Source organism: Bos mutus, chromosome 2, assembly GCF_027580195.1.
Source record: "Bos mutus isolate GX-2022 chromosome 2, NWIPB_WYAK_1.1, whole genome shotgun sequence".
Classification (NCBI taxonomy): Eukaryota; Metazoa; Chordata; class Mammalia; order Artiodactyla; family Bovidae; genus Bos; species Bos mutus.
In genome coordinates this window covers 131,196,436-131,209,685 of record NC_091618.1, presented here as the reverse complement: position 1 = coordinate 131,209,685, position 13,250 = coordinate 131,196,436, and the positions used below count along the sequence as shown (strand labels likewise).

At 43.8% G+C, this 13,250-nt stretch overlaps 1 protein-coding gene across 1 annotated transcript in view; it reads right to left on the bottom strand.

Annotated features, from left to right (window-relative positions):
• MYO7B (myosin VIIB) overlaps nt 1–13,250 on the bottom strand; it is a 102,782-nt gene that overhangs the window by 31,917 nt on the left and 57,615 nt on the right. Inside the window, 2 exon segments of the mRNA XM_070359826.1 lie at nt 11,130–11,224; nt 12,841–12,939. Of these exon segments, the coding sequence (XP_070215927.1) occupies nt 11,130–11,224; nt 12,841–12,939 (194 nt within the window).

The window sequence follows — 13,250 nt, the reverse complement described above, 5'->3', positions numbered from 1 at the left end:
GAGATGGCAAGAATACACAGAAGAACTGTACAAAAAAGATCTTCACAACCCAGATAATCACGATGGTGTGATCACTGACCTAGAGCCAGACATCCTGGAATGTGAAGTCAAGTGGGCCTTAGAAAGCATGACTACGAACAAAGCTAGTGGAGGTGATGGAATTCCAGTTGAGCTCTTTCAAACCCTGAAAGACAATGCTGTGAAAATGCTGCACTCAATATGCCAGCAAATTTGGAAAACTCAGCAGTGGCCACAGGACTGGAAAAGGTCAGTTTTCATTCCAATCCAAAAGAAAGGCAATACCAAAGAATGCTCAAACTACTGCACAATTGCACTCATCTCACACGCTAGTAAAGTAATGCTCAAAATTCTCCAAGCCAGGCTTCAGCAATATGTGAACCGTGAACTTCCTGATGTTCAAGCTGGTTTTAGAAAAGGCAGAGGAACCAGAGATCAAATTGACAACATCTGCTGGATCATGGAAAAAGCAAGAGAGTTCCAGAAAAACATCTATTTCTGTTTTATTGACTATGCCAAAGCCTTTGACTGTGTGGATCACAATAAACTGTGGAAAATTCTTCAAGAGATGGGAATACCAGACCACCTGACCTGCCTCTTGAGAAATTTGTATGCAGTTCAGGAAGCAACAGTTAGAACTGGACATGGAACAACAGACTGGTTCCAAATAGGAAAAGGAGTTCGTCAAGGCTGTATATTGTCACCCTGTTTATTTAACTTATATGCAGAGTACATCATGAGAAACGCTGGACTGGAAGAAACACAGCTGGAATCAAGATTGCCGGGAGAAATATCAATAACCGCACATATGCAGATGACACCACCCTTATGGCAGAAAGTGAAGAGGAACTCAAAAGCCTCTTGACGAAAGTGAAAGTGGAGAGTGAAAAAGTTGGCTTAAAGCTCAACATTCAGAAAACGAAGATCATGGCATCTGGTCCCACCACTTCATGGGAAATAGATGGGGAAACAGTGGAAACAGTGTCAGACTTTATTTTTCTGGGCTCCAAAATCACTACAGATGGTGACTGCAGCCATGAAATTAAAAGACACTTACTCCTTGGAAGGAAAGTTATGACCAACCTAGATAGCATATTCAAAAGCAGAGACATTACTTTGCCAACAAAAGTCCGTCTAGTCAAGGCTATGGTTTTTCCTGTGGTCATGTATGGATGTGAGAGTTGAACTGTGAAGAAGGCTGAGCGCCCAAGAATTGATGCTTTTGAACTGTGGTGTTGGAGAAGACTCTTGAGAGTCCCTTGGACTGCAAGGAGATCCAACCAGTCCATTCTGAAGGAAATCAGCCCTGGGATTTCTTTGGAAGGAATGATGCTAAAGCTGAAACTCCAGTACTTTGGCCACCTCATGTGAAGAGTTGACTCATTGGAAAAGACTGTGATGCTGGGGGATTGGGGGCAGGAGGAGAAGGGGATGACAGTGGATGAGATGGCTGGATGGCATCACTGACTCAATGGACGTGAGTCTAAGTGAAGTCCGGGAGTTGGTGATGGACAGGGAGGCCTGGCGTGCTGCGATTCATGGGGTCACAAAGAGTCGGACACGACTGAGCGACTGATCTGATCTGATCTGAGGGATGAAATGCACGTGGTGACCAGAGTGAACACGGCTCCAAGGCACATACGAGAGTTGTTAGAGCAGACCCTAAGAAGCATTCGCATCAAAAGGAAAAAAAATTTTCTTTCGTTTTTGTATCTATATGAGAAGATGGATATAATAATAACTCTGGTGGCCCAGTGGTAAAGAACCTGCCTGCTAGGAGGCGGTCCTAAGATGATGGAGGAATAGGACAGGGAGACCACTTTCTCCCCCACAAATTCATCAAAAGCACATTTAAATGCTGAGTAAATTCCACAAAACAACTTCTGAATGCTGGCAGAGGACATCAGGCACCCAGAAAAGCAGCCCATTGTCTTTGAAAGGAGGTAGGAAAAAATATAAAAGACAAAAAAAAGAGACAAAAGAGGTAGGGACGGAGCTCTGTCCCGGGAAGGGAGTCTTAAAGAGAGGTTTCCAAACACCAGGAAACACTCTCACTGCCGAGTCTGTGGCGAGCCTTGGAAGCACAGAGGGCAACATAACAGGGAGGAAAAATAAATAAATAATTAAAACCCACAGATTATGAGCCCAACAGTAACTCCCCCAGCAGAGAAGCAGCGCGGATGCCTGCACCCGCCACTAGCAAGCGGGGGCTGGGCAGGGAGGCGCGGGCTGCATTACTTAGAGTAGGAATCTGGCCTGAATGCCCCGAGGGCAATTTGAGCAAACTAACTTGGGCTAGCAAACCAGCTGTGGGATAGCTACCATGTGAAAAGCCCTAAGACACCACCAGGACCACTCATGGAACAAAGGACTGAACAGAACTAGCCGGCTGCAGACCATCCCCCTCCAGTGACAGGCAGCCAGAGCCGGAAGGGGGCAATCGCAGCCCCAGAGAGACATTATCTACCAAACTGCAAGCAGGCTTCTTTGCTAACCAAGACTTCTTGGGGTTCTGGACAGTCAACATCCGCCTGTGAAGGTGCGCCGGTTGTACACCCAGAAAACCGAGCGGCAGGGACAGGGGAGGCAATAAGTCTCAGTGACCACACTCGCCAAACACCTCATCACCTGAGCTGCTCGGACCTGGGAAGGGCACAAAACTCAGGCCCAACCGAGTCTCCGCCTCTGAGGACTACCCGAGTGCCTGAACCTGAGCAGCTTAGACCTGGGAGGTGCATGCAGCCCAGGGCTGGCCTCAGATGGTTCCCGGCAGAGCAACCTAGAGCCTGAGCAGTGTGGGCAGGGAAGGCACACGCGCCGAGAGCAGTGGCAGACCCAGTGTGGCTGAGACACTGCGAACACACGCCAGTGTAATTTGTTTGCAGCGTCCCTCCCTCCCCACAGCATGACTGAACAAGTGAGCCTAAAAAAGTGTCCTCCACCACCCGCTGTGTGTCAGGGCAGAAATCAGACACTGAAGAGACCAGGAAACAGAAGAAGCTATAACAGAGGGAACCGCCTTGGAAGTGACAGGTGCAATAGATTAAAACCCTGTAGTTAGTACCAACTACATAGGAAGGGCCTATAGATCTTGAGAAATATAAGCCGGACCAAGGAACTATCCAAAAATGAACTGATCCCACAATACCCACAACAACACCAGAGAAAGTCCTAGATATATTTTTACTATTTTTACGATCATTCTTTTTTTTTTAATTTTTAAAAAAATTTAAGTCCTCTGTTACTCTTTTAATTTTCACTTTTATAACCTACTATTACTTTGCAAAAAAAAGACCCTATTTTTAAAAGCAAACTTCATATATATATATTTTTTATAATTTTGTGACTTTTTTTTCTCTTTTTTTCTTCTTTTCTTTAATACTGTATTTTTGAAATTCCAAACTTTACTCTAGATTTTTAATCTTTGCTTTTGGTATTTGTTATCAATTTTGTACCTTTAAGAACCCAATCTTCAGTACCCATTTTTACTTGGATAGAATAACAGAGGCAGAAGATAGGATTAGTGAATTAGAAGATAGAATGGTAGAAATAAATGAATCAGAGAGGAAAAAAGAAAAACGAATTAAAATAAATGAGGACAATCTCAGAGACCTCCAGGACAGTGTTAAACGCCCCAACATTCGAATCATAGGAGTCCCAGAAGAAGAAGACAAAAAGAAAGACCATGAGAAAATACTTGAGGAGATAATAGTTGAAAACTTCCCTAAAATGGGGAAGGAAATAATCAACCAAGTCCAAGAAACCCAGACAGTCCCAAACAGGATAAACCCAAGGCAAAACACCCCAAGACACATATTAATCAAATTAACAAAGATCAAACACAAAGAACAAATATTAAAAGCAGCAAGGGAAAAACAACAAATAACACACAAGGGGATTCCCATAAGGATAACAGCTGATCTTTCAATAGAAACTCTTCAAGCCAGGAGGGAATGGCAAGACATACTTAAAGTGATGAAAGAAAATAACCTACAGCCCAGATTACTGTACCCAGCAAGGATCTCATTCAAATATGAAGGAGAAATAAAAGCTTTACAGACAAGCAAAAGCTGAGAGAATTCAGCACCACCAAACCAGCTCTCCAACAAATGCTAAAGGATATTCAATAGACAGGAAACACAAAAAGGGTGTATAAACTTGAACCCAAAACAATAAAGTAAATGGCAATGGGATCATACTTATCAATAACTACCTTAAATATAAATGGGTTGAATGCCCCAACCAAAAGACAAAGACTGGCTGAATGGATACAAAAACAAGACCCCTATATATGTTGTCTACAAGAGACCCACCTCAAAACAGGGGACACATACAGACTGAAAGTGAAGGGCTGGAAAAAGATTTTCCATGCAAATAGAGACCAAAAGAAAGCAGGAGTAGCAATATTCATATCAGATAAAATAGATTTTAAAACAAAGTCTGTGAAAGAGACAAAGAAGGACACTACATAATGATCAAAGGATCAATCCAAGAAGATATAACAATTATAAATATATATGCACCCAATATAGGAGCACTGCAATATGTAAGACAAATGCTAACAAGTATGAAAGGGGAAATTAACAATAACACAATAATAGTGGGAGACTTTAATACCCCACTCACACCTATGGATAGATCAACTAAACAGAAAATTAACAAGGAAACACAAACTTTAAATGATACAATAGACCAGTTAGACCTAAGTGATATCTATAGGACATTTCACCACAAAACAATGAATTTCACCTTTTTCTCAAGTGCACACAGAACCTTCTCCAGGATAGATCACATCCTGGGCCATAAATCTAGCCTTGGTAAATTCAAAAAAAATTAAAATCATTCCAAGCATCTTTTCTGACCACAATGCAGTAAGATTAGATCTCAATTACAGGAGAAAAACTATTAAAAATTCCAACATATGGAGGCTGAACAACACGCTGCTGAATAACCAACAAATCACAGAAGAAATCAAAAAAGAAATCAAAATATGCATAGAAATGAATGAAAATGAAAACACAACAACCCCAAACCTGTGGGACACTGTAAAAGCAGTCCTAAGGGGAAAGTTCATAGCAATACAGGCATACCTCAAGAAACAAGAAAAAAGTCAAATAAATAACCTTATTCTACACCTAAAGCAACTAGAAAAGGAAGAAATGAAGAACCCCAGGGTTAGTACAAGGAAAGACATCTTAAAAATTAGGGCAGAAATAAATGCAAAGAAACAAAGGAGACCATAGAAAAAATCAACAAAGCCAAAAGTTGGTTCTTTGAAAGGATAAATAAAATTGACAAACCATTAGCCAGACTCATCAAGAAACAAAGGGAGAAAAATCAAATCAATAAAATTAGGAATGAAAATGGAGAGATCACAACAGACAACACAGAAATACAAAGGATCATAAGAGACTACTATCAGAAATTATATGCCAATACAATGGACAATGTGGAAGAAATGGACAAATTCTTAGAAAAGTACAACTTTCCAAAACTGAACCAGGAAGAAATAGAAAATCTTAACAGACCCATCACAAGCACGGAAATTGAAACTGTAATCAGAAATCTTCCAGCAAACAAAAGCCCAGGTCCAGACGGCTTCACAGCTGAATTCTACCAAAAATTTAGAGAAGAGCTAACACCTATCCTACTCAAACTCTTCCAGAAAATTGCAGAGGAGGGTAAACTTCCAAACTCATTCTATGAGGCCACCATCACCCTAATAACAAAACCTGAAAAAGATGCCAAAAAAAAAAAAAGAAAGAAAGAAAACTACAGGCCAATATCACTGATGCACACAGATGTAAAAATCCTTAACAAAATTCTAGCAATCAGAATCCAACAACACATTAAAAAGATCATACACCATGACCAAGTGGGCTTTATCCCAGGGATGCAAGGATTCTTCAATATCCACAAATCAATCAATGTAATACACCACATTAACAAATTGAAATATAAAAGCCATATGATTATCTCAATAGATGCAGAGAAAGCCTTTGACAAAATTCAACATCCATTTATGATAAAAAAAAAAAAAACTCTCCAGAAAGCAGGAGTAGAAGGAACATACCTCAACATAATAAAAGCTATATATGACAAACCCACAGCAAACATTATCCTGAATGGTGAAAAACTGAAAGCACTTCCCCTAAAGTCAGGAACAAGACAAAGGTGCCCACTTTCACTACTACTATTCAACATAGTTTTGGAAGTTTTGGCCACAGCAGTCAGAGCAGAAAAAGAAATAAAAGGAATCCAAGTAGGAAAAGAAGAAGTAAAACTCTCACTGTTTGCAGATGACGTGATCCTCTACATAGAAAACCCTAAAGACTCCACCAGAAAATTACTAGAGCTAATCAATGAATATAGTAAAGTTGCAGGATATAAAATCAACACACAGAAATCCCTTGCATTCCTATACACTAATAATGAGAAAATAGAGAAATTAAGGAAACAATTCCATTCACCATTGCAACGAAAAGAATAAAATATTTAGGAATACATCTACCTAAAGAAACTAAAGACCTATATATAGAAAACTATAAAACACTGGTGAAAGAAATCAAAGAGGACACTAATAGATGGAGAAATATACCATGTTCATGGATCGGAAGAATCAATATAGTGAAAATGAGTATACTACCCAAAGCAATTTATAGATTCAATGCAATCCCTATCAAGCTACCAATGGTGTTTTTCACAGAGCCAGAACAAATAATTTCACAATTTTTATGGAAATACAAAAAACCTCGAATAGCCAAAGCAATCTTGAGAAAGAAGAATGGAACTGAAGGAATCAACCTGCCTGACTTCAGGCTCTACTACAAAGCTACAGTCATCAAGACAGTATGGTACTGGCACAAAGACAGAAATATAGATCAATGGAACAAAATAGAAAGCCCAGAGATAAATCCACCTTATCTTTGTGGATTTTTTTTTGTGGATGGACACCTTATCTTTGACAAAGGAGGCAAGAATATACAAAGGATTAAAGACAATCTCTTTAACAAGTGGTGCTGGGAAAACTGGTCAACCAGTTGTAAAAGAATGAAACTAGAACATTTTCTAACACCATACACAAAAATAAACTCAAAATGGATTAAAGATCTAAATGTAAGACCAGAAACTATAAAACTCCTAGAGGAGAACATAGGCAAAACACTCTCCAACATACAGCACAGCAGGATCCTCTATGACCCACCTCCCAGAATATTGGAAATAAAAGCAAAAATAAACAAATGGGACCTAATTAAACTTAAAAGCTTCTGCACAACAAAGGAAACTATTAGCAAGGTGAAAAGGCAGGCTTCAGAATGGGAGAAAATAATAGCAAATGAAGCAACTGACAAGCAACTAATCTCAAAAATATACAAGCAACTCCTACAGCTCAATTCCAGAAAAATAAACGACCCAATCAAAAAATGGGCCAAAGAACTAAATAGACATTTCTCCAAAGAAGACATACAGATGGCTAACAAACACGTGAAAAGATGCTCAGCATCACTCATTATCAGAGAAATGCAAATCAAAACCACAATGAGGTACCATTTCACGCCAGTCAGAATGGCTGCGATCCAAAAGTCTACAAGCAATGAATGCTGGAGAGGGCGTGGAGAAAAGGGAATCCTCTTACACTGTTGGTGGGAATGCAAACTAGTACAGCCACTATGGAGAACAGTGTGGAGATTCCTTAAAAAACTGGAAATAGAACTGCCTTATGATCCAGCAATCCCACTGCTGGGCATACACACCAAGGAAACCAGAATTGAAAGAGACACGTGTACCCCAATGTTCATCGCAGCACAGTTTATAATAGCCAGGACATGGAAGCAACCTAGATGTCCATCAGCAGATGAATGGATAAGAAAGCTGTGGTACATACACACAATGGAGTATTACTCAGCCATTAAAAAGAATACATTTGAATCAGTTCTAAAGAGGTGGATGAAACTGGAGCTGATTATACAGAGTGAAGTAAGCCAGAAAGAAAAACACCAATGCAGTATATTAATGTATATATATGGAATTTAGAAAGATGGTAACGATAACCCTGTATGCGAGACAGCAAAAGAGACACAGATGTATAGAACAGTCTTTTGGACTCTGTGGGAGAGGGAGAGAGTGGGATGATTTGGGAGAACGGCATTGAAACATGTACAATATCATATATGAAACGAATCACCAGTCCAGGTTCGATGCATGGCACTGGATGCTTGGGGCTGGTGCACTGGGACGACCCAGAGGGATGGTACAGGGAGGGAGGAGGGAGGGGGATTCAGGATGGGGAACACGTGTATACCTGTGGCGGATTCATGTTGATGTATGGCAAAACCAATATAATATTGTAAAGTAATTAACCTCCAATTAAAATAAATTTATATTAAAAAAAAAAAAAGAATCTGCCTGCCAATGCAGGAGATGTGGGTTCAGTCTCTGGGTTGGAAAGATCCCCTGGAGAAGAAAACGGCAACCCACTCCAGGATTCTTGCCTGGGAAATCCCATAGACAGAGGAACCTGGCAGGCTGCAGTCCATTGGGGTGTAAAAGAGTTGGACGTGACTTAGTGACTAAACAACAACAACAGTCTCACTGTGGTAATCGTTTCATGATATAAGTCAAATCATTACGTTGTTGTTGTTCATTTGCTCGGTCATGTCTGACTCTTTGCGACCCCATGGACTGCAGAACTCCAGGCCTCCCTATTATGTGGTACACCTTAAACTTATATGGTATTGTATGTTAATTATACCTTAATAAAACTGGGAGACAAAAAAAAAAAAAAACAAGAAAAAAATCTTCTGGAGAGCTTCAATATTTATTGATGTCTGGGTGCCACCCAGTCCAATTAAGTCAGAATCTTTGTTGATGGGCAAAGAATATATGCATGCACATATAATAGTTTTAATGCATGTACACACACACGTACATGATGATTCTAATATAAGGCCAAAGTAAACAACCGAATAGTCTAAAGAAAATTTTGTCTCTTTTCGAATGTACCAGTGGTCCTCAGTTGGGGGTGATTCTGCTCCCCAGGCACATTCAGCAATGTCCAGACACATTTTTGGTTGCCATGACTGAGGGGTTGGGGAGGAGAATGCTACTGGCATCTTAGTAAGTAGAGTTTAGATGCTGCTAAACATCCCACAATGCCCAGGATAGCCCTCTATAATGAAAAATTATCCAAGCAAAATGTCAATAGTGGGACTTCCCTGGGGTTCCAGTGGTTAAGAATCCACCTTGCAATGCAGAGGACATCAATCCAATCCCTGGTCTGGGAAGATTCCACATGCTGAGGGGCAACTATGCCCATGTGCCACAACTACTGAGGCTGTGTTCTGGAGCCGGCAAATCATGCTCACCCACCCTAGAGCCTATGTTCCACAACAAGAGAAGCCAGTGCAGTGAGAAGCCCGTAGACTGCAACCACAGAGCAGCCCCCAGTGAGAAGCCCGTAGACTGCAACCACAGAGCAGCCCCCAGTGAGAAGCCCGTAGACCGCGACCAGAGAGCAGCCCCTGCTCACCACAACTAGAGAAAGTGTGTGTGTAGCAGTGAAGATCCAGCACAGCCAAAAATAAGTAGATAAAGAAAATAAATATCAATAGTATTGAAGTTGAGAAACCCTGATTTCTATTTATATCTTTTGAAAAAAGTTCTTGTCTAATTGCATTGGCCAGAACAGCAATAACACTGCAATTATCAATAGTGATCAGTTCTGGGTAGATGGAGTAAATATACTTTTCCTTACCTCTCCTGCTAACTATGACTAAAAACCCTTAGACATTATACATAAAACAAATATGAAGAAGACCCTGAAAGATGGAGGATGAGAAGGAAGACAAGCTAAGGATCTCAGACAGTGGTAACTTCTCTGAGCTTCTTTTTGTCTCATGAACCCCAGACTAGGAGCTAAAGAAGTAGAAAATCCAGAAATAACAATGGGAACAGACCAAAAAAAGCCAAGAAAAGCCTTCTCTCTCCAGTAAAAAGACCAGAAAAAGGACAGTTTAGCAAGACACAAAACTTTTAGATAATAACCAGTCTGCTCCAGTGAAACACCATTTAAACAACTGTGGTTCTCACCCCCAGTTACACCAGAAAATGCCCAGTGGGAAGCCTAGATTCCCACCCTCACCTGTATTGTGTCAGAAAAGGCTAAGCAGGAAGTCATCCTCAATGGGCAGCAATGAGTCCATCCCCCACAACGTCACTGGAGACCACTGGGGACTCCTGCACCTGTATGGCCTTCCAAGCCACACTGCCCTGCCTCCTGACCCTTCTTACAGGTGCCCACAGCCTCTGTTCCTGTGACTCAGCCACTTCCTCCTATTTTGTCCTGTCTGGGTTTCCAGGCTTTCCTGTGGTTGGTAACAGGCCAGTGGGACAGCAGGGAACAGAATCATGGTATCTGCAGAGTCCTCTGAACATGGTGAGGGTCCCCTGGAGAAGGGATAAGCTACCCACTCCAGTATTCTTGGGCTTCCCTGATGGCTCAGCTGGTAAAGAATCCGCCTGCAATGTGGGGGACCTGGGTTTGATCCCTAGGTTGGGAAGGTCCCTTGGAGAATGGAACAGCTACCCATTCCAGTGTTCTGGCCTGGAGAATTGCATGGACTGTATAGTCCATGGGGTCGCAAAGAGTGGGACATGACTGAGCAACTTTCACTTTCACTGGACATGGTGAGGGTCAGGGAGGCAGTAATATGGCTGATTGGCTGAACCTGGGCTGAAATTCACACGTTACCTATTTACTGACCAGGGAACTGAGTCAAAGATGGTTCTTTTCTTCCCTCCAAAACCAACCACCTCATAAACCCAAATCCATATGTTTTCTAAGATAATTGAAGGAGAATCAAAACACAGTCGAGACCACACTGGTAGATTCTGCCCTTCACCCCTAAACATTCAAATTGTGTATTAGAAATTCTCTGCCAACACAGACGGCAGTGTCCCTGGTCAGCAGGTCACAAAAGCTCTTCTGCCTCAGTCACCCCCAGAGAGAGACCAGAGGGAACATGTCACCCTGGTTTAAGGGGTACAGGCCTGCCCAGGGGACAGGGCGTGTGGATGTGTGGGTGGGGAGGGGCTTGGGGCAGGGCCTGCACCTGTGTGTGTAGCCCCGCAGGACTCTCTGGATTCTGATGGCAGCCTCGTCCAGGGCCTGGCTCCTCTGTACCTCCAGCAGGGTGTCCTGGTTTTCCTGAAACAGAAGAGTTCTCATCGCATAATTGCCCTGCCTCACCCTCAAGCCCCTACCTGCAGCCAGGGCTCTGTCTCCAGAAGTCAGGAACTCTAAGACTCTTCCCGGGAGAAGCGGGCAGGGGTTGAAAGACATGGGGTTGAAAGACCTGCTCTTAAGATGCCACTGATATGGCTCCGAGCCCAGAGCCGCAGCCCAGCCCCTCAATCCAAGAACTTCCCATTTTAGCTCTTTCTTCTTGTTAATTCAATCTGGAAAATTTCATTTCTGCTCTGGAAAACCCAAGAGGCGGGCAAAAACTGTCCCCAAAGCTGTGTTTTATTTCCTAAAAATTATGTGAAACACGCAGTCAGCTGTAATATAGACGCATGCTTGTTTAAATATTAACATGTTTCCCCAGCCTTTGCAGAGAATTCACAGTGTGAGGTGATGGACTGTATTCATCCCTGAGTGGTGACATTCCCAGGCCCACCTTGATGCTCCCCCTGGATCCTGGTTTCATGGAAAAGACAATTTTTCCATGGATTGGGTTTTTCATGGACTGAGGGGTGGGGGTGGTTTGGGGATGATTCAAGTGCATTACATTTATTGTGCACTTTATTTCTATTATTATGATTATATCAGCTCCACCTCAGATTATCAAGCATTAGATTCCAGAGGTTGGGGACCCCTGCTTTAAACCGCACCTTACTGGGTAGCACCATGGGATTCCCTAGACCTCTTCCCTCTGTGGAGTCAGCTGCCCCAATGGAGTCTGAAGCCCCTCTGCTTCTTTCCTTTTTAAGCCCCACAGTCCCAGCTCTAGCCTAACTAGTGATGGGTCGACAATAGGCCCACTGGAGAGCTGGGGCTGGGAGGACAGACCAGGATTGGTGGGCAGGCTCCATGGGGTAAGAGGAGAGAGTGGAAGCCTCAGGAAGGGGCAGTGGGGACGGGGTGTGGTGCCGGGTGGGCTGGCAGAGCCCTGATTCTGGCCCTGATCTTCTCTTGTTCCTCCTCCGCACCCTGCTGACCTACTCAAGGTGTGTGGGGCTAGGAAACACTGATAACTCTCTCCCTTAGACCCAACTCAAAATCCTGCAGGGCCCGAATTCCAGCCTCAGGGGCTGGAGGCTGCCTCAGCTGTGACCTTGGGCCTCCCTGTAAGTTGATGGAGAGGGAGGTGGGAGGTGGGAAGTGATGCTGCTTGCCCGACCCTGCCAAGGATGAGCTGTCAAAGGGCAGGGTCCGCACTGCCGCCTTCCCTGAAGCTCCGCCTCCCCAGGGAGGCAGGGGCGGGGCTTCCCCAGGACTGACTGCAGACTTCGCTTCGGCTCCGGCTCCGGCAGCAAAGACTGCTCCAGGGCTGGGGGACAGTGGAAGACCTCCCTCAGGTCCTGTTTGCTCTTGCCCAGTAGCTTGGAAGCAGCCCCTCTGTCTCCTTAGGTCTTGTCCTAAACGTCCTCTCCTAAGAAGCCGCCCGGGCTTTCGCAGGCTGGGCAGGGCCCTTTCTGTGACTCCCTGCCTCCCTTTCCCCTAGCATAGCTTTCTACGACCAGGCTCCTTGAGGTCAGGGGCTAGGCATGCAGCAGGCACCCACGGGCACCAGACCAGCCACACAGGCTTCAGGTTCTCACCTTCAGGAAGATCTTGGTCTTTCCCATCTTCCATTCTTTATCTGTCCCCAGCCACCTTTCGGCGATGCGCAGGGTCATTTGGCGAAACTTGTTTCGGAGCTAACAGGAGGAAACGAGTGGCTCAGTGGAGTCACGCAGGAGGCTGAGGTCCCTCCTCAGGGCCTTCGTAGGGATCGGGGTCTTTCTGCTCCCACAGGGGTCACCGTCAGGGGCTGCTGGGCCAGGGCACAAGCCCCCAGCACCCTGGATCAAGGATGGGGTCCAGAGGATTACGATACCACAATGCCCCAAGGGTGTGGGGTCTCAGTGTGGCCCTTGGACACGGGCAGTCCAAACTTCAGGATGGCTGAGTGTTTGGGGGAAGGATAGGACGACCACACATCACCTCTGTGACATTCTGCCCTAAAAGG